Source organism: Gobio gobio (assembly GCF_949357685.1).
Source record: "Gobio gobio genome assembly, chromosome: 5".
NCBI lineage: Eukaryota > Metazoa > Chordata > Actinopteri > Cypriniformes > Gobionidae > Gobio > Gobio gobio.
Window position 1 is genome coordinate 59082487 of NC_137101.1, and position 22416 is coordinate 59104902.

The 22416-nt window shown below is 39.1% G+C and overlaps 2 protein-coding genes across 2 annotated transcripts; both read left to right on the forward strand.

Annotated features, from left to right (window-relative positions):
• Nucleotides 1-5899: 5899 nt before the first annotated feature.
• LOC307126124 (uncharacterized protein) lies at nucleotides 5900-21848 on the forward strand. Its single transcript, XM_079816511.1, has 4 exons — nucleotides 5900-5918; nucleotides 6007-6055; nucleotides 6273-6465; nucleotides 20102-21848. The coding sequence occupies exons 3-4, from the start codon at nucleotides 6306-6308 to the stop codon at nucleotides 21364-21366; spliced, it is 1425 nt and encodes a 474-aa protein (XP_079672637.1). The 5' UTR covers nucleotides 5900-5918; nucleotides 6007-6055; nucleotides 6273-6305; the 3' UTR covers nucleotides 21367-21848.
• Nucleotides 8071-11356, forward strand: LOC307126123 (E3 SUMO-protein ligase ZBED1). Its single transcript, XM_079816510.1, has 2 exons — nucleotides 8071-9193; nucleotides 9921-11356. The coding sequence occupies exons 1-2, from the start codon at nucleotides 8177-8179 to the stop codon at nucleotides 10782-10784; spliced, it is 1881 nt and encodes a 626-aa protein (XP_079672636.1). The 5' UTR covers nucleotides 8071-8176; the 3' UTR covers nucleotides 10785-11356.
• Nucleotides 21849-22416: the final 568 nt, after the last annotated feature.

Sequence of the window (22416 nt, forward strand, 5' to 3'; positions counted from 1 at the left end):
GAAAAAATGTAAACACTGTGGAGAAATGTCCCTTAACACAGTTTTTGGTACTTACAAAGTAAAAACTCAAGTCCCACTGAACAAATACCCTAACTGATAGTTCCTATGCAAAATAATATTACATGAATTATAATAGTATAATTAAAATAGTTTTGGGAAGTTCATTATATAAAATACAATAAAATTAATATTTCCCTTCCCAACTTGCTACATTCACCCCTCTGAACTTCACAAAACTAGTCCAACACTAGGTGACTAAATGACAACACTATCGTGACTAATTTGGGAAGGTGAGGCTCTATCATCCATCATAAGATCCTTTTCAGTGACTGTGGTAATAGCTGCGATTTTGTCTGGGTCAGTCGCGACTCCATGCTCATCCACAACATGGCCAAGGAACCTGATGCTCTGTCTAAGTAAGTAGCATTTCTTAGGCGCCAACTTCAACCTCTTTAATCCAACCTTTCCAGGGCCTTTTCTTCATTGGGAGCAACCATTTGGAGATCATCCAAGTAACACAGCAGGGTAAGGAAATTTTTGTTGCTGAATACTCATCATAAACCACAAGAAACTTGCTGGGCTATTACATAGTCCTTGCGGAAGATGATTGAAATCGTAGAGCCCTAGAGGTGTGGTAAAGGCTGTACGTTTCTTGTCTTCCTCAGACATGTTGTAGAACCCAGACGTGAGGTCCATTGCGCTGAAAAACACATTCCCTCCCAAGGCAGCAAGACAATCGGCTTGATGTGTGAAACACAAGAACCAAGGAAGAGGTCCACTCACTGCTGGATTTACCAATGATCTCACGCTCATAACTTCTGATAGTGCTCTGGTGGCACATGACGATAAGGTAGCTGGAAAGGTCGGTTGTAACTGGACCTTTCCAGCTACCAAACAAGTGTCACCTTTCCATTGAGGTGACACTTCACAAGAGTCGATGTCCAAGTCACTCAGTCCGATCTTCTGCAAAATATCATGGAGATCTGAGTTGGATGGTTCATCTTGCACGGTTTGACTCTGAACTTTAACAGTCTCGAATGGTTGCTCTGCATTCACTTCCAGGTCTTCCAAAGCCACACAAGGAGAAACGCTGACTACCTTTGAATTTTTCTTCAAAGTGATGGGTTAATCATCCTAACTGACACCCACCTATCAGCGGTCATGGAAACCACCACACGTCCCACAATGACATCCTTCTGTTAAGACCATAAAGTATGTTAAGGAACTGTTCAGCTTCAGCATCTTCCGTCGATTCAGGCCCATTCACAACATGCCAGTATGAAGGGTCCTGCTTAAACTGGCTCACAATTAATTTAAGGACGTTGTTACCCAATATCAACTCATCCAGTTGGCCTGCAACAACCAGCGTGGGTACACTGACTTCATACTCGTACACTTTCATCTTAAGCTGGTAAGTACACTTTGGCGCAACCTGCACTCCACCACATCCAACCAGCATAATATTGGGCAGATCATTTCGCACTGGTCTAGAGACAATCCAGCATTCAATAAACAGGATTCTGCAACTTCACTGACGGTGCAAGCCATAGAGCCACTGTCCAACAAGGCTTTTAGAAGAACCTTGTCATTGACTAAAACGACAGTATAGAAAAGGCTGTCTGCCCATGTCAACTGATTCAAGTTCTGAAACAGAATCACTTGTCTTTGACTTGCAGGTCGACTCTTGTATGCTTGATGCATTGTCTTCAAGGGTTTGAACAACTTTACCCACACTGTCCCCTCCCAAGTGCATGTGTGTCCGTTTCTCTGAAGCTGAGTGCGGTCCTCGGGCTCTGCACTTTTCCTAGGGCAATCTCTGTGCTGGTGACCAACTTGCAAGCAAATCAGGCATCTTTTCTCAGACATGCAATGTGACCATGTGGAAGGGGTTCTATCACCACAAACTCGACATTTGGATGGACAAGACCATGAGGACGATTGTGGTCTATTAGAAGCGGCCTGTGCATTGGTACGGTCGAGCACCCTATCTAGCATGCCATGCACTCGCTCTAGCGTACCCCTGTCAGTCAAGGCCGTGGGTGAAAGAACTGTGGTGATCTCTGGCTTATTGGTCTGAGTACTAGGGATGCATGCTGCTGCGTTCACTGCAGTGTTGTACACAGTGGTAGTACCTGTGTGGTTGATGCCAACAGTTGCCACTTTGAGCGAATGACCAGGGGGAGAGTAAGAGAATGTTTTTTTTGTTCTCAGCTCCCTTTGATGCTCATTGATGGCTTCTTGCACTTCTGCCTATGACCACTTGGTGGTAGGCTTGTACCTGAACACACTAGAAAGTTCAACATCAGGGCAGTTCCTAATAAATAATAATCATCACAACTTCTTGTGAAATGTTCTTAATTTGACTACCCTGTTTCTGCAAGTGATTATCAGCAATTTCGGCCGCATAGTTGAGACGGACCCAATAGTCGACAGGGCTCTTTCTTTGTCACGTGGCAGTTGTTACGTCCTGAGACGTATTGTGTATATGTGTTGCTATGCTCTTTTTCTCTTTTGTCCCGCCCTTTCTTTCACAGGATTGGATCCTATCGAAGTGAACTCCAGATCTGATTGGTGCTAATGGGACCAAGAGGCAATAAAATAAAAACACTTTTTCAATGAAATGATTGTTAGGCTGCATTAACTAGGTCAGCCGGAACCGGGAACACTTCCCATAACACCTGATGTACTCGTTACATCATCAGAAGAATGGCATCTACGCTAATGATAGTCTCTCTGTTTTATCCCGAGGTTTACTGCAGTCAGCCGGATCCGGGCCGTATCCAGTTCAGATGGTGGACCTGCGCCCAGAGAAGACCAACACAGGACCCTGAAGTGTCTGCAGAGACCGTGATTAGACTTCCCCTGCAACTGCCTCATCGACACGGCATCTCAATAAACCCGTCTCCGGCGTGTTGACTCAGATTGTTCGAATATTACAATTAAATAATACTTAAATCGATATGTCATCCTCGATAAACCCGTCTCCAGCGTGTTGCCTCCGATCATTCGAATATTGCACTTTAATAATTATTTAATCAACATCATCCTCAATAAACCCGTCTCCAGCATGTTGCCCCCGGTCCCTCGAATATTCTGATCTATTATGACCTCCGAGCTGTAAAACTGCCAGAATAATAATAATAATACGCTGTTTGTTAATTGGCCAGAGGAGAACTGGCACCCCGACTGAGCCTGGTTTCTCCCAAGGTTTATTTTTCTCCATTAGGTCACCTGATGGGGTTTTGGTTTCCTTGCCACTGTTGCCTCTGGCTTGGCGTGCTCAGTTGGGGACACTAAATTTTTCAACTAAACATCGAAATACATCTAAATAATAAACTAAGTTAACCATTTAAACTAAATTACTGATCAAATTATTGATCTAAAGCCCACACTGTCACTGTATGATACTTGAAATTTTTCCAGAATGGCTATACAGCTGAATAAAATTATGCTGCATTATTTTCCTGTTTAACACTGTAAAGCTGTTTTGAAACAATCTACATTGTTAAAAGCGCTATATAAATAAAGTTGACTTGACTTGACTTAAAAGGATCTGCAGTGCCTGAAGAGGGAGCTCTGCTCAACCTGTGATTTCCTGTTGTTCAATTGCACATGTGCTGTTGTGTGTTTGCTACAGTGTGTTGCTACTGCTAGCTAATCTGTTGACCTGCCTGTTGTGTGCAGTGTGAATTTTGGTTTTGAGTTGATAAGTGGCTGTCAATCTCATTTCCTTTCTTTGTATATTTTGTAGATTATTGTAAATATTTTTCCACTCTTGGAAGCTGTAGGGGATGAGTGCCAATTATTTTGTAAATACTGTTTTCTCCTGTTTTTCATCAGATAGGTAGATAGGTTAATTTGTTGTATTTTTATTTGTTTTCTTTTGTTAGGGAATTTAGTTTTTCCTGTTAGGAGTTTAGCTGGTGTTTGTTTGTTATTTTGGCCTTAGCTCATCCCTGAAGTTGTGCTTTCTTTTGTGGCCCTGTAAATAAAAGTGTACAAAGGATCTTCGGTTTCCAATACCAGTTTATGTTGCGGCCTCACCCTAGACGGGGTCATAACACAGTGTAGTGTAGAAATTTGCCAGTGGAAGACAAGACTCTGGGCTTTTACTGAAATAACGTAGGAGCATTTAGTAAATGGTCGGAGGAGTAACGACCATGTCAGATGAGGAATTACTTTTTAGCCCTACTTTGACTAGCTCTACCCAAAAGGTGGTTTAGAACCTCATGGGCATGCTCTGCTTTCGGACAATCGCATCACTGTAAGTATATCTCCATTAACTCCATGCACTCATGAACAGTAAGTTTACCCGTACCGTCACCACGGAAAATAGGAGGTTCTCCATTGTCAGATCGTACGATCAGATTCAATCTTGATAAGTCCATAGTGGTGCTAGTTGGCTCACTTTTAACTGTCTCTGGGTTAGACTGGTGCCTCAAAGCAGAAGTACTACAATCATCTAAGAGTCTGTCCAGAATGCTACTGCCAATTTGACATCTCTAATCTGATAATTTTCTTTAAGTCTCACAGCACTATCTGGACTGACGAAACCTCTACCCCTCCCCAAGACTGGTGACGACATGTACATTTCACTGTCCATACTGATCACTTGTATACCAAAATAAATTGGTTCAAAGGACTGATTCAAAAGTCAATGTCTTAAGAGTGTAGAAGAAACTAATTGTAACTGAAATGAGCAAAGTTCATTAGCTGACACTGGAAGGCAGGCACGATCCAAAACTTGACACTTGACACATGTGAATGGCTCATTGAATCCAAGGAACAGCTCCGCGTAAGAGAACAACACCTGGTGATCGGCTGCGGCTGATTGGATGTATCCAGGAAGGTCACGGCACCAGTTTTATGTAGCAGACTTGGTTCTGTACATAATAAATCTCACGCCAGGAACAGCAGGATGCCATCAAACAACTCCATTTATTGGCTCTGAAACATATATGTGGGACACTTGATCAGAGAAAATATCTGCTGCGTTAGCTTCTTCCCACGTGATACACTGTGCACAAACCGCTAGTTAGTTAGCTCCACGTGCGTCAGACAAAAGTCACATGAAATCCTCATAAAACTCATAATACATGAAATACATATGTATATTCGATTCAGAACACATACAGCTTAGTATTTAATGAACTTTAACTGAGTAAACACTTTTAAACGTACCAATATTGACTGGGAAGAAAAGACAGGAAAATTGTGCGTCCATTCGCGGTCATAAATTGACTTCGGACAACAGTATACAAAAATTTAAGAAAAAAGGTTCATGACCCCTTTAATGTCTTAGTGTGTGTTTGGGTTAAAATTTAGACTTTATTAAATCTAATTTTAGCTTTTATCTCATAATTAGGACTTTTAATCAAAATTTACATTTTTTAAGTCATAATTTTGACTTTAAATCCTACATGTAGAATTTTTATCTCAGAATTTTTAAAGTCCTAATTTCAACTTTTCATCTCACAATGACTTGGTGTCATATTTTTTACTCTTTTTAATCTAAAAATTAGGACTTTTACAATCATATTTTCAGCATTTTATCATATAATTATGACTTAGTATGTCGTATTATAGACTTTTAATCTCACTATTATGACTTTTAAAATCATATTAACATTTTATCTCTTATTTATGACTTTGAAATTAATTATGATAATTGAAATGGTCTGATCAGTGATATAGTTGAATATTTAGTGTCCCCAACTGATTAACCCCAAGGCGACACTGGCAAGGAACCAAAACTCCATCATAATGGAGAAAAAAACCTTGGGAGAAACCAGGCTCAGTCATTTTAACAGTCTTGCAGCAAGATGTTTTTGTGAGCAGGACTTTTATTTTGGTCTGGTGGTGTGATGTCATAAGGCTGCGCCACACTCCTGCAACTGTTGTGATTCAGCTGAAGAAAGGTTTGTGTGTTAAGTGTTCACTGTGTTTAAAACTATAGAACCAGCTTTAAAGTTTTACAAGTGCATTGCTTTATCTAACATTTATTAGCGTTGTGTGAGCAAAGTAACAGAATGAAAACACACGAGTAACAGAAAAGGTGAGTCTCCCAGTTTATCATGAATTCAGTCTCTGGCGAGTAGACATGAGAGAAACTTGAGTCAATTGAATCAGAACTGCCTAAAATATAAAGTGTCTATATGATTTGTGTTCCTTTAATAATTTGTAGTGCTACTTTTGAGTGTTTGACGCACATTGAGATTTAGTTTGGACTTATTTTTTAATTATTCTCATTATTCTCAAAACTTCTGATGAAGTGACTCAGATCCATGTGACACGCTATTATAAAGATGGCATTTATTAAAGAGGAGACTGAAGACATGAAGATTGAAGAAGTATTCAGTTTGAAACAAGAAGAAACTGAGGAAGAAACAAAGAAAGAGGAGAGTAAAGACCTGAAGATTGAAGAAGTATTCAGTTTGAAACATGAAGAAACTGAGGAACTAACAGGTTGGTTTCATTCTCAAAACTCACTCATTTGATCCTTATTCAGATCTTGCTCTACAAAAATTAATTTATATAAGTCTCAGAACGGCTCATTTCACGAATGAATGAAGTGAACTCCACTGGTGCATCCCAAAATTGATGCACTATTATAGTGTTCATAGTGTCATTACTGAAAGTTACAAACAGAAAAAGTGCACTGTAAATACGCAGATGATGCATGTAATTAACTGAAAAATGAAAGTGTGGAATGTTGGACACTTAAAGGGTTCGTTCACCCAGAAATGAAAACTATCCCGTGATTTACTCTCCCTCGAGCCACCCTAGACTAATGAGCTAATTTTCATTTTTGGGTGAACTAATCCTTTAAAGGGGCTCTATGCAGGTTTTTGACTCTACTAAAGCATAAAAATATGTTTGCAGATATTTAAGAAACATGCTAAGTTAAGTTAACATACATGTTTATCTGAAAAACAATGCTATAGTCAATTATTCTCCTGTGAAAATGTGTGTTCCCTATCTATGTTTTGGTCTGTGTAACACGCCCACTGTCCTTTTATCCAATTGTATTTCGGCAACCCGGGTTGACAGTTGGCAGCAAACACGGCGTATTTCATTTCAATTTATTCCAGTCATGGAAAGCTGCCTAACGAAAGGGGTCCGAGTCAGAGAGCAAACATCCCTGTCCTAAAAAACCTCGGCATCTATCCAAAAAACAGTATGATAAATGTTATAATAAAAGCATAGCGTAACGCTACTCAATACGAGAGTACTCTCGAAAAGAAGATTATCTCCTTCAGCGACTTACCCTTCGCTGATCTCTGGAAACTTGAAGCTAGGGCTGTACGATTAATCGAAAAATAATCGAAACCTAAATTAAAACGTATTTTTCCCATGTCGGTTATTTTGGTTTTTGTCACATGACTCCGCCCCATCAGTCACATCAAGTGCAGTTTGCAGGCACACAGAGAGATGCAGGAGCAGTTATCTGTGTTTACAGATGCCCAGAATCACTATAGTAGCTGCATGTTTTACACAGTTTATACAGGCCGCTCTTATTGCATACGCGCTGCCACACAAACTCACACAGATGGCATGCGCAAGCCCTGACGTCAGATCGCTTTCACTTTCGTCCTCATAAAGTTTGTCAAGTAAATGCGTTTAAATATATACTGTCTGACATTATTGAGTATGTCCCTCACTTTACAAAAGCCAAACAGAAACACACCTATGCCCACACCACATGCACCAAGACTTATTAGACTGCATGCTTTCACTGCATGATTTTGTCTATTAAAATGCATTTAGAATACCCTCAAAATTCAAGATAAGGGGCAAAAATGCCTGTATGTTTTTTATATTTATGTAATTTAATATAGTTAACCAATATCACACAAATAGTGCCGTTTTTCTTCAAATATCAATGTGATTACAAATTATATTAATTTTATACAACAATAAACAAGATAATATTAAGATACTTACTTTTTAGACACCATATTGCCTGTTTTCGCCAACGAAAGTAGTTCCAAACAAAGATCACTGCACTGTTTTTTGTATTTAAGCAACACGCAACCTCAATGACGCACTTATTACTAGGGCTGGGCGATATGTGAATTTTTTGGGGGGGATAATCGCCTTCAAAAATATCGCGATATCTGATAATATCGTCTACTCCGCACTGACCACGCCCACTCGCCCGCGCGCGCAATTGCTCATGTCTGTGTCAAAATTTTCCAGGCATAAAATGGAGGACAACGGTTTAATATCCAAGAAAAGATGCACATCGGTAATTTGGCAGTATTATGGATTTAAACCAAATGCAAATGGTGAACCAGCGGATCCAACAGAGGCTATCTGCAGGCTGTGCAAAAAAAAAGTAAGGGTTAAAGATGCGCAGACCACTAATCTCCGCAGCCATATCAACATACACCATCCAGCAGTAGCGGCCTCATTTGAGCCCCGCTCTGCAGCCGCTTCTCAAAGCGGGAAAAATTCTAGTTTAACTCAGATTGCTTCTGCGTTCGCTTGTGGAAAGAAGTACGATAAATCCAGTTTAAAATGGAGACAGTGCACTCTAGCTGTGACCCGTTTTCTGGTTAAAGAGATGATGCCTCTTAGTCTTGTGGACCAGGCAGAATTCCGGTCCATGCTTCAAACTTTTGACCGGCAGTATGAAGTACCCAGTCGGAATTATTTCTCAAGAACAGCTATTCCAGAGCTGTATAATACAGTGAAAACTGAGGTTATGACTAGCATCAGTAGCGCGGATTATGTCGCTCTTACGACGGATATGTGGTCGAGCAGCAATACGATGACACCTTACATGTCAATTACTGCTCATTACATAGACAAAAACTGGGTACTTCAATCAAACTGCTTCGGAACGATTTATGTGCCTGAGAGCCACACAGCAGATTATTTGGCAGATAGTCTCTTGGATAGTGTTAAAGAATGGGGCGTCGATGAAAAAAAAATTTCATGCATCACCACAGACAACGGAGCTAATGTCGTGGCAGCAGTGCGGCAACTAAAGTGGCCATGGCTTAATTGTTTTGGGCACAATTTGAATGTCGCCATAAACAATTCACTTCAGAAGGAGAAGGCCAGTACAGACCGAGCATTTGGTGTATGCCGGGCCATTAATGGGGCTTTCTCGAAGAGTTGGCACCGAAGACGCGAACTCGTGAGAGCGCAAGAGGAGCTCGACATCCCTAATCACTCTCTCATAACGGTAAAACCATTTTAATTTAATATTATTTTAATATTATTTTGGTAACACGTTAGAACAAGGTTTCATTAGTTAACTACATTAGTTGCATAAACTAATAATGAACTTGATGTTATAATGAATGTAAAAATGAATTATTTTAATTTCAACATTTAGTAATATGCTTGCTTATTACTATCAACATTTGTAGTATTTGTTAACATTAGATAATGCACTATGAACTGACCATAACAAAGATGAATAGGCTATTTATCATGGTTGGTTCATTACATTAATGTTAACAAATTAAACCTTATTGTAAAGTGTTACCATTATTTTTATATATTGTATTTTATTATGCTATTTCAAATAGCCTACCCATGATTTTTGTCATCACTTTAATATATTTTTCTTTCATTTTTTTATATTACAATAATTTTATTCTAACCTTTATTTTATATTATTTAAAATACAGGCCCATGGTTACCTTTTATATACATTTTCAACCGTTTAAGGTTAAGCTATAGGCTACAGATTAAAATTGGAGAACACAAACGCAGCTATTTTAAATCTATTTAGGTTTAGGTAATTTAGGTAATTCTATCTATTATATATCTATATATATATATATATATATATATATATATATATATATAAAAAAAAGTAAAACAAATGTTAAATTAAAAGATTGCTATAAAAATAGACACTTTAAATTCTAATGTTATTTGTTTTGTTTATTAATTAATTGTAGGACTGTCCAACGCGCTGGGGGTCGAAGCTGAAGATGACACAAAGGATTCTGGAGCAGACTCCAGCAATACGACGGGTCTTTGCAGATGACAAAAGCCGACGTCCACTACCAAACTTAACGTGGCAAGATATTTCCGTTCTGGAGTCCGTGAACAAAGGACTGAAGCCTGTAGCAGACTTGACCGACGTTTTGTCAGGAGAAACTTACGTTACTGTTTCGTCTGTCACCCCAGTGCTACAACACACACGTCGTGTCTTAACGGAAAATGACGATGACACACAATTGGGTAAAAAAATTAAGACTGGCATCTTGGAGGAATTAGACGCCAAATATAACAACCACGCAACCCAAAAACTTCTCAGAATCAGCACTCTCCTTGATCCCCGCTACAGAGGTGGAATTAATTTGAACGAATTGGAGCAAACCAAGACAGAAGTGCTTGATGCCATTACAGAGTGCCATCGTCACTCAAGCCCGGTAAATCACGAGAACATGGAAGAACATGCAAACACCAGCGCTCAAGAGGTACCTTTGAAGAAGAAAAAAAACACACTGAGTGATCTCCTTGGAAAGACCAAAAAAACACCTACGAGTGAGGCGGGTCGGGCAGCGGCTGAGCTCACGGCCTATCTTTTGGAAGATGTAATTGACGGAGAGGAGGACCCACTTGAGTGGTGGAAAAATAATGAACGCCGATTCCCGCTCATGTCTCTCGTAACGCGAAAATTTTTGTGTGTGCCTGCAACAAGCAGTCCTTCAGAAAGGGTTTTTAGCGCAGCAGGTCAAATTGTCACCCCATTCCGTAATGCTTTAACCCCAGAAAAGGTTAATATGCTCGTTTTCCTGTCTAGAAACCTGCGTTAGATTGTTGCGGTAATGTTTTATAAATGCATGGTTCAATTAGGCTAAATAACGTGGTGTTTAGATTATATGTTATTTTTGAGAACTAGCCTAATGTATTTTTAAAAAAATGAAATCATATTTGTTTTAATTTTGAATAATAATTTAGATTTTTGATGATTTTAATTATTTTTTTAAAATGCATTTATGATACGCAACTGCCAAGACATGCATGCAAACCATACGTTTTATAGGTTTCTATTAAATAACGAGGTGTTTGGATTATATTTTATTTTTAAGGTGTCTAATTAAAAAAAAATGAATTGTTTTAATTTTGAATGATGATTTAGTTTTTTGAAGATTTTACTGATGATTTAAAAAAATGCATTTATGATTTTCATACGCAACTGTTAAGACATGCTGGGTAAACCACATTTACGGTGTTTTACAGATCACCTGCATAAAGTTATTTTAAGGTGATTTTTGTTTACCCATTGTTTGATTTAAAAAAAAAAAACGTTTTGAATATGTTACTGATAAAAGCAATTTGTCTAAATGATTGAATATCGTTCGCATTGTGTCCTGAATAAAATATTTTGTTCAAAGGTTTCGCTCTCTCGTTTTATTTTTAGCGTTAGTATTTTAAATGTTTTCCAGGTTTCCACGTTTGATTAATATTTGTATTATTAATAGGCTATTCTATTTATAATTTAATAGCCAATAATATTTTTAGAGCTGTTTAAAACATTTAGCCAAGCCAACCTATGTCTCGTTAATATGTAATGTGCTTCTCTTTGCGCATGTATAATGAAAACAGACACAACCAACTTTTTATCCATATACTTCAATGTTTTGCTTTAACACATATAGGTTACTGTAGCTATGCATCAAAAACACTAAAGAGGTAAGTGTATGGTAACTATAAGCTATTTATAATGTATTTGGCAACGCAATGTCCTGTGAGTTTATCAGTCGTCATTTTTATGATACTGTCGATTATCGTCTGATAACACTGACTGTTATCGATATCGAGATATTTGCGAGACATCGTCGATATACGATAATATCGTCATATCGCCCAGCCCTACTTATTACCGCTGTCAAATGCTTCGTTCTTGAATTAATCAGCAAATTAATCGATTGAATCTCACTGACTCACTCATTAAAAGTGACTTGCTGCCACCTACTGGCTGTTTTAATTTCACATTTAAATTTTCATTTTAAATAACTTAAAATATCAATATTCAACATTTTATGTTCACTGTAAAAAATGTAAGGCCTCTCCAATTCAAAATGTTCTAGTGACTGATCACATCTAAAATGTTCATGTAATTCAATTTTTAAATGTAATTCAATTGGCCAAATTGAATTTCTGCAAGTTGAATTTTTTTAAATTGTGTCTATTAACATGGGCTCAATTAGAAATATGTTGGAAAAATTTAATTTATCAACACTGTAAAACATTTCAGGCCTCTCCCATTTAAAATTTTCTAGTGACTGGTCACATCTAATTGATACAGATTCACAGAAACTAAAAAATTTAGATGTGACCAGTCACTAGAACATTTTAAATTGGAGAAATGTTTTATAAGCCGCGTTTCCACCGCAGGAACTTTCCCCCGGAACCAGGAACTTTGGGGGGGAACTCGGTGTGTTTCGACCGCAGGAACTAGGGTCTAAATGAAGTTCCGGGTAAATATTTCCCCCTCCAAACGGCCCTGCTTGCGAGGTGGTACTTTTGAAAAGGTCGGGAACTTTCGGGGGTGGGACTTGGGCGCTGAACATGCTAATTGGTTGAGCTCTCCCAGCATTTTTTTCCCCACCGCCATTTTTACAAGTTTTTTGCGAGGTGGGTTCTGCGTTCAGTAAATATTTTCTTTGCAACAATGGAGTTCAACAAAAAAATTCGACCGACGACGAGGTTCAGGCTTTGAGCATATATGCGGAGGAGGACATCCAGCGGGAACTGGAAACGGCGAACCGCAATGAAAAGGTATAACGTTACCTGAAGATATCGACTCGGTTCCAGTCACACTGGAAAACAGTGCAGAGGGAAGTTAAAGAAATTAAGACAAGATTACAAGAAATTAAAGGATCATAACAACCGGAGCGGTTCCGACCAGCGTATCAACAAGCGGCATGACCGCCTGGACGCGTTGCTGGAACACAGACCGTCATTTTCTGGTGCAGCGGTAACGAAAGACTCGGCTAGTGCGTTGTTGGAAACCATCCCGGAATCCGAGTGGGTTGAAGGTAAATATCTCATCTTGGTATCATCTATTAAACTCGTTGCAGTGTAACGTTGCAGTAACTTTTTTCAACGTGCTTTTCCAGACGTAACGGGTGGCCCTGATGAATTGCAGGCAACGGAGACCAGCGTGTTTTCCCCCGCGGTCACCAGTACACGTTAGCCCTCGTCCCGTGTCTCCTGCCGAAACACACACATGCCAGAGGTATAAAGCTGACAAAATGTGTATATATTTAAAAACTGATGTGTAATCCATAATGGTTTTGAGTAGTTTTGTTGTTTTTAATTGTAAACTTAAATTGCCAATGATAGAAATTGCACACTGGGCATTGTTCAAGCTGGGCAAGCAATTGTTCATTATTTGTAGTGAAAACACTAAATAATTAATTGATGGTTTCTATTGTTTCATGGTTGCCTTGTGTATTAATTTCCATGTGTTTCTGTGCAATTTTTCTACTTAGGGAAAAGGAAAAGGGACTGACTTTTCTTGATGCACTGAGGAACATGGAGGATGCTAACCGGGCCGTCCTGCAGCATGGACAAGAACAGCGAGACCAATATATTCAGCTGTTACTGGAGAGCCAGACCGAGGAGAGATGAGGAGGCAAGAGCTGGCATTTCACCAGTCAGAAGCGGAAGAAAGCAGACGGCAGCAGAGGGACTTTCAGACCGGGTTTCTGTCTGTTCTTGGACAGTTTGTCCAGTTGTTCAAGAAGTAGCCACAATGACCAGCCGCTTGAATGAAGCATTTGCTCTACCACATTTGTACTTTATATATTGTACGTGTTGGCACAGCTCTTGGACAGGTTACTGAAAAATACACTTTTTTATATATTGTTGTTTTCACATTTTATAATTTCATTTTATTCTAGTAATTTATTTGTCTTTGCACACTTATTTTAATTTTGTAAGAACTAATCTGTCTAAAATAAAGTCAAATGTGTAAAATGTCACTGTGTCTTTTTAATTTCCACATTCTATATAACCACTTTCTAATTGTAGTGTTGGAAGCAAATAAAAGGGCTGCTGCTCGCAAGTCTTTCTGAATATGCACATAAACATATCTAGAAAACCCAAATATTATATTTTTAAATGTATAACTATGTGAATGTAGTATAATAACTTATAACCACAACTTAAGTGAAGCCATACGTGTGGTCCTGCTTCATTTCAAATTTGAGGAAGAAGTCTCTAAAATTATGCATTTAATGAAGCATATTGTAATACTAGTCATGTGATTTTTTTTTTTTTTTTAGTGAATGCTAAGAGATGTTATTGTGATAAATAAATACTTGCAGTCTAGTAGCCTACCTAATCTTTCAACCGCTTAATTCAGTCTATTGTTTTCATTCAATTAACTTTTCACACATCTGTCTTGAATGACTGACCTCATTATCCTTTTATAGAAAATATTTCGGAATTGAGCTATTGCAACACATTCAGATTTTGGATTGCCCATCATCCCATTTTGCATTAAAATGGTCAAACCAGGTGAAAGTGCACGTTTAAATAAGCAGTGTTGGTAATGTGTATGCAAAAGCAGCGCTGCCAGCATCTTCTCCACTTGTTGTTGCAGACAGTATCGCGCAAAAGTGATTCATGTCCGTCGGTGACTGGGAGGAGCAGTCGCGCGCATTCCCACGTCACCGGGCTAATTTGCCTAATCTTCCCGGTACTTTAGACCGCGGTGGAAACGCAGAAAGTAGCAGGTCTGGGGGAGAAAAAGTTCCTGGGAAAAAAGTTCCTGGTACAAGTAGTTCCGGGTAATTTCGGTGGAAACGCGGCTATAGTCAAACTGTGAGGTTGGTCCAATTAAATATTTTAAATTGTAGTAACAATTGTTTATTTCTCACTGCCCCAAAAGACATAAATGAATAAACACATAAATATACTAAGCAAAATGAACACAGACAACAAAATGTCAACCCTATCACATTATTGTATTAACAAGTCAATTCCAACACAGGATATGTGGTAAAAATACATTATTTTCAATAAGGAAAAATTAAGTCTCTGCATAACAGGATGTCTTAATGTAGTGAAGAAAACGCAGCACAACTAACATTAATGACAAAGTTCCCCTGCATCACATCTGGCAAGTCACAGAACAGAAGTTACTTCATTATATAATGAGGAAGAGACGAATTAATGGACGAATAAGAAAATCACAAGCTTGACACATACGCAATGTAATGGCACTGTGTTCAAAGTTTGCATGCCGCACATATCACACAAATGACTTAATTTACTTATCTATTATTTTAGACATATAAGACATGAGGGAAAGAAAACTATTGGCTACCATTCAGAGGTGGACAAAGTACACAACTCCATTACTCGAGTGAAAGTAAAAGTAGTACTGGTAAAATATTACTCCGTTACAAGTGAAAGTTGTTAAAAACTATTTTTACTTAAGTAAAAGTACAGAAGTACTCGCTTTTAAAAGTACTTAAGTATCAAAAGTAAATTTCCTTTTTTTTGTAAATGCATTATTTTATTATTGTTGCATTGTTGTATAAACGCACGGTGGTTTAAGCCCTTCAGTGATGCTCCATCCGACATGCTAGCATACGACCACCTTGAACTAATTTAAATACTTAAATGTTACAAAGCTATTTACAAAGCTGCTGTCACTTTAAGGGAGAATACACAAATCCTACACACTGATACACATCCGATATTCCCCCAACAGTTTACGTTCACTTAAGACATAATCAACTTTATTTACATGAATACTTTCCAAAATGAAAATTTACATTTTGTGTGTATTGGTCTGTTTAAGTGCGAAAAAAACACACAAAAGAAAGCTCTATTCAGTACTCGTGCTCTGGCATCTGAGAGGCACAAAAACCAGACTGAACTGAGCTCTTTCATCATGCTTTTTCAGATTCATCCATACGTCTACGCTTCTCTTTCTCCCAGACATTTACATTTTGCAACAAAAGAAAAAAACTTTTAAAGAAGAAAAAAAATCATCCACTGACTTTTAAAGCTGCTACAGAAACGACTTTTGACTTCGAGGATCTTGATAGAAATGTAGTGGAGTAAAAAGTATGATATTTGTCTATCAAATGTAGTGAAGTTAAAGTAAAAGTTTCCCTAAAAAATAATACTTCAGTAAAGTACAGATACTCAAAAAGTGTACTTAAGTACAGTACTCAAGTAAATGTACTTAGTTACTGTCCACCTCTGCTACCATTAGATAATTATGTGGTAACAGAGAACACACTCATGAAGCCAATGAATACATGAACTCGTGATTATACAAAATGTCTTTTAAACTTCATACCGGGTCATGAAGCAAAACTCTGGAGAATAATGTCAGTGCTCAATACTCACCAACGTCTTGTGACAATGAATATCTCTATTCTCTTGGGAATGTTTGTTTCGGTCTTCAGCACCGGCTGGTTTGGCTCTGCTCGCGCTCTGCATTTGAAATCTCCACACGAACGGTTTTCCTCAAGCACATTTGGCGCATGCGTATACAGTTTTTCGGACGTCGGACTTGTTCATCCAACATGGATTTTTAGCTTCGACTTCATAGATTAACTGAGCACAATTAAATAAGTTTGGTGAATATACAATTTAAATTTTGAGTGAAGACCTTAAGCTATGATTAGTACAATGCCTCAGGATTTGCATGAGGATAATTATTTGGAAGTCATTTATTGGGCCAATATGTAATGATTACCCCCCCCCCCCTTTTTTTTTTACAGTGTTTAAAACATAAAAACACAGTCAATAGAAAAAAAATCCTCAGCGTTGAGCCCTGTAATTGGTTAATTAAAAATCAAACGCAAATAGGTGTAATTAGGTGCATGCAATACAACCGCACTTTCTTTTTTTTCTTACAGAAACTATGCACCTTCACTCAAATGTGTTCACGATCATGTAGGACAGCTTTCAAGAAATATGCTGTTAACCCTTAAATATGTTAGCTAACATTAAAAAAATGGATGCAGAGTTTTTAACAAGGCATGAACTTCTAAGTATTTATTTACTGAAGTCAACTGGTCCGGCCCTTTACAACCGCCCCAGTTTCTCATGTGGCCCCTTGGGAAATTTAACTGCCCACCCCTGGTTTACTCCATGGGATTATAATGTAAAACAGACGCTGGCAGCTTCGAAAAAGACGTCAAGTGTGAATGCAGCCTTCTCGCTGCTTTCCGTCGTCAGGTGCACTCGTTCCTGCTTGTGTCGTCATTCTGGCAACCTGCATGTGCTTCCAGTCTAAGGAGGAGGGGGCCACCCGCTCCAATATTTTGAATTTGGATGGCAATACCTAGTTAAACCACTGGGTGTCCATCCTACATAAAGCACCTTTAAGCTAGTCTTAAGGCCAATTTATACTTCTGCGTCGAGTGCACGCAGAGGGTACGGCGTACCCTACGCATAGACGCGTTGGATACGCCGTAGCCTGACGCGCACCTCTCCAAAAATGTAACAACGCGTCAATTCTACGCGGACCTCAAGCGCTGTGATTGGTCTGCCAGAACCCTTCCCTCAGGTCAATAAATAAATAAAAAATCTGCGATAGGAGTGTGTGTGTGTCCAGAAATTGGATGATAGTTCCTTACGTCTGCTATAACACACTATTTTGCAGTCCAGCGATTCTTTATGGTAGTAAATAAATACATAGATCCGCTGAATATAGTTTATTTATTTTCTCATTAAAACCAAAGATGTTAATCAGTAATTGTATATCAAGAACAGGGACACATTAGGGTATATTTCGTGAATGAAGTCTCCGCAACAACAATCGCTTGCTGAGCCACCGCTGCTGAATACAGCGGCCACGAGCTCCGCATGGTTTCACAAATGCATTCCAGCGCCAGATTGCCTTATTTAACTTTTCTAATCAACTAGAGATGCTTAATTTGTATTAGATACAACAACTCAAGCTGCAAGAAAAGCCGCTCTCTCACTGCTGCTGATATTCCGACATGAATGTCACAGATTCTACACATCAAGCTGCTTCTTCTTCGGCTGTTGTCTTGATTTACACCAACATGCCCGAGGACACTGCCTTCTAGCGTCTGCATGTGGAATTGCACATTGACGCAGACAACAGCGCAGAAGTATAAATGCTCACGACGGCGTAGGCTACGCGCGTACACTCGACGCAGAAGTATAAATGGGCCTTTAGACTAAAATGCATGTTTGAGCTGTTTTAACTGAAAGCATATCTTAAAATATGGCAGTGCTATTGTTTTGTCTCAAGATGCGCACCAGTAATGTTTTTTTTATAAGGCATGTTAATAGATACTTAAATGCCCTAATTTAGCTAAGGCTTAATCATTGTTTAATCTAAGCCCTGTCTGTGAAACCAGGCCAGAATGTTTTAAAGGTCCCATGGTATGAAATTTTCATGTTATGAGGTTTTTCAACATTAATGAGTTCCCCTAGCCTGAATATTGTCCCCAAGTGGCTAGAAATTTCGATAGGTGTAAACCGAGTTCTGGGTGTCCTGCTCTGCCTTTGAGAAAATGAAAGCTCAGACGAGCCGATCTGAAATCTTCCCTGTATGTCGTCATGGTTAAAGTGTGATTAGACTAAACGCTCTCTTTATAATGTTTATAATACTGTGTTTGACCCCCGTTTGCCTTCAGAACTGCCTTAATTCTACCTAGCATTGATTCAAAAAGGTGGTGAAAGCATTCTTTAGAAATGTTGGCCCATATTGATAGGATAGCATCTTGCAGTTGATGGAGATTTGTGGGATGCACATCCAGGGCACGAAGCTCCCGTTCCACCACATCCCGAAGATGCTCTATTGGGTTGAGATCTGGTGACTGTGGGGGCCATTTTAGTACAGTGAACTCATGGTCATGTTCAAGAAACCAATTTGAAATTATTCGAGCTTTGTGACGGTGCATTATCCTGCTGGAAGTAGCCATCAGAGGATGGGGACATGGTGGTCATAAAGGGATGGACATGGTCAGAAACAATGCTCAGGTAGGCCGTGGCATTTAACGATGCCCAATTGGGACTAAGGGGCCTAAAGTGTGCCAAGAAAACATCCCCCACACCATTACACCACCACCACCAGCCTGCACAGTGGTAACAAGGCATGATGGATCCATGTTCTCATTCTGTTTATGACAAATTCTGACTCTACCATCTGAATGTCTCAACAGAAATCGAGACTCATCAGACCAACCAACATTTTTCCAGTCTTCAACTGTCCAATTTTGGTGAGCTCGTGCAAATTGTAGCCTCTTTTTCCTATTTGTAGTGGAGATGAGTGGTACCCGGTGGGGTCTTCTGCTGTTGTAGCCCATCCGCCTCAAGGTTGTGTGTGTTGTGGCTTCACAAATGCTTTGCTGCATACCTCGGTTGTAACGAGTGGTGATTTCAGTCAAAGTTGCTCTTCTATCAGCTTGAATCAGTCGGCCCATTCTCCTCTGACCTCTAGCATCAACAAGGCATTTTCGCCCACAGGACTGCCGCATACTGGATGTTTTTCCCTTTTCACACCATTCTTTGTAAACCCTAAAAATGGTTGTGCGTGAAAATCCCAGTAACTGAGCAGATTGTGAAATACTCAGACCGGCCCGTCTGGCACCAACAACCATGTCACGCTCAAAATTGCTTAAATCCCCTTTCTTTCCCATTCTGACATTCAGTTTGGAGTTCAGGAGATTGTCTTGACCAGGACCACACCCCTAAATGCATTGAAGCAACTGCCATGTGATTGGTTTATTAGATAATTGAATTAATGAGAAATTGAACAGGTGTTCCTAATAATCCTTTAGGTGAGTGTAAGTACACCTCAGGAAACATTATAAAATAATACAAAAAAATCCATGCCATGGGACCTCCACTGCCATATTCTCCTCCCATGAATTTTGCGCCTGAAAGGGAAACTCCTACAAATGCATATGCAATAAGGTCAGCCGCAAAAATAACCCTGTTCACGCCTTTTCAGTGCTAATTTATCACTGCGTGTCTTTAGTAAATCCTGATAGTAGTTTTGAAAGCCACAAGAGGGTTCGCGCTGGGGCAAGCTGCTAGTAAATCTGAATGAAAAATGTTAAAATGTTAATATCTGTTAAACTGTATCTTTTGTGTTTTTTGTTTTTTTTTACCTTAGACCTGATGGCATTGAAAGAGGAGAGTCAAGATCTGAATGAAATGGAAGAGAAAGAGCAATATAAGAGGCATTGTGATGTCATAACTGAAGAAACATCTTTTAGTTGCTCACAGACTGAAAAGACTTCAGGAAAAAGGGCTAAACAGAAAGGGACTGAAAGTTATTTCACCTGCCAACAGTGTGGAAAACGTTTTAATCAAATTAACAGCCTTAAATCCCACATGAGAATTCACACTGGAGAGAAGCCTTTCACATGTCAACAGTGTGGAAAGAGTTTCACTCATAAAGGAAGCCTGAACAATCACATGAGAATTCACACTCGAGAGAAGGCTTACACCTGCCAACAGTGTGGAAAGAGTTTCAAACATAAAGGAAACCTTAAAGTCCACATGAGAGTTCACACTGGAGAGAAGCCGTTCACATGTCAACAATGTGGAAAGAGTTTCAGTCATCGCTTCAACCTTAATAACCACATGAGAAAACACACGGGAGAGACCCCTTTTACTTGCCAACAGTGTGGAAAGAGTTTCAGTAATCATACCAACCTTAAAATCCACATGAGAGTTCACACTGGAGAGAAGCCGTTCACATGTCAACAATGTGGAAAGAGTTTCACTCATCCCTTCAACCTTAATAACCACATGAGAAAACACACGGGAGAGACCCCTTTTACTTGCCAACAGTGTGGAAAGAGTTTCAGTCAGCATGCCAGCCTTAAAGTCCACATGAGAATTCACACCGGAGAGACGCCTTTCACCTGCCCTCAGTGTGGAAAGTGTTTCAAACATAAACGAAGCCTGATCAGTCACATGATACTTCACACTGGAGAGAACCCTTACACCTGCCAACAGTGTGGAAAGAGTTTCAGTAATCATGCCAACCTTAAAGTCCACTTGAGAATTCACACTGGAGAGAAGCCGTTCACATGTCAAAAATGTGGAAAGAGTTTCAATTATCATGTCACCCTTAAAGTCCACATGAGAATTCACACTGGAGAGAAGCCTTTTACTTGCCAGCAGTGTGGAAAGAGTGTCACAGAAAAAGGAAAACTTAGAGTCCACATGAGAGTTCACACTGGAGAGAAGCCTTTCACCTGCAAACAGTGTGGAAAGAGTTTCACGCAAAAAGGAAGCCTTAATAAGCACATGAGAATTCACACGGGAGTGAGCACTTTCACTTGCCAACAGTGTGGAAAGAGTTTCACGCAAAAAGTAAGCCTGAACAATCACATGAGAGTTCACACTGGAGAGAAGCCTCCCAGCTAACAAAAATATGTTCTTAGAATGAAAACATCCAGTTTTTTTAATGCAAGAATGTTTTTTTTTCTTGGCTTGTGTGAACATTAGAGGAACATTCCACTCTATAACTTGAGAAATAACGTTTTTATAACATTTTCAATGTTCAACGGATGGCCAGTCCATCACTGGGCTCACATACAGACACTAATTTACCTCTGCTGCATGTCTTTAAACTGTGGTGGGAACTGGAGTACCTGGAGGAAACCACACTGACACAAGGAGAACCTGCTAACTCATGGCTCAGCCGGGACTCGAACCAGGGATAAAAATAATACAATGTAAGTGTAAGGCAGTGTATTGTGTTTTCCACAAGATGCCGCTATACCACTGTTGTGTTAAGACAGATGACAAATGTTTTGTTCTTTCTTTTACATGCTATTAATGTGTGGTTGCTAATGCAAAGCTATACGCTATAGGTGCTGTGCTGTGAAATAAACAGTCAAGCCACAATCCTGAACCCCTCTGTGTCCGTGTTCCCCAATCATCAAGCAAGGGAAAAAAAATTTTTAATCAGGAACAGAAATGTCAGAAAAATAGTCTCTTAACATTAAACTCTCCTCTGTTGTAAAGATAGACTTCAACTTAATTAAAAAGAGAGAAACCAGTCGAATAGATCTGGTGCGTAAAACATCAGCTACTTTTACAGCATTGTTTAATTCCTCTCCAGCAATGTTCAGTAATTGTCTTAAAATAATTACTTTGGATTCTTGAAGCTTAAAACCACAATTTAAACAAAAACTGTTGTTGTCAGTCACATCTAAACGGGGCCCAAGAATTAAAGGTTCTTCCAGAAGCCAATAAATTGAATATGGTTCATCCGATTTCTTAATGTGAAACAAACTCCAAACTTTAAAAAGACTCTTATAAAGAGGTGGAAAAACTGACAAGTTAACAAAAATAGATGCTTGTCTAATCCAAAGCCTCCAAAATTTAGCAAATCAATATAGGCAATTGCCCTCCAGCTGACATCCGATGCACAAAAAGTCTCTGCAAAAATTTAAAACAAAAAGCAGCAGT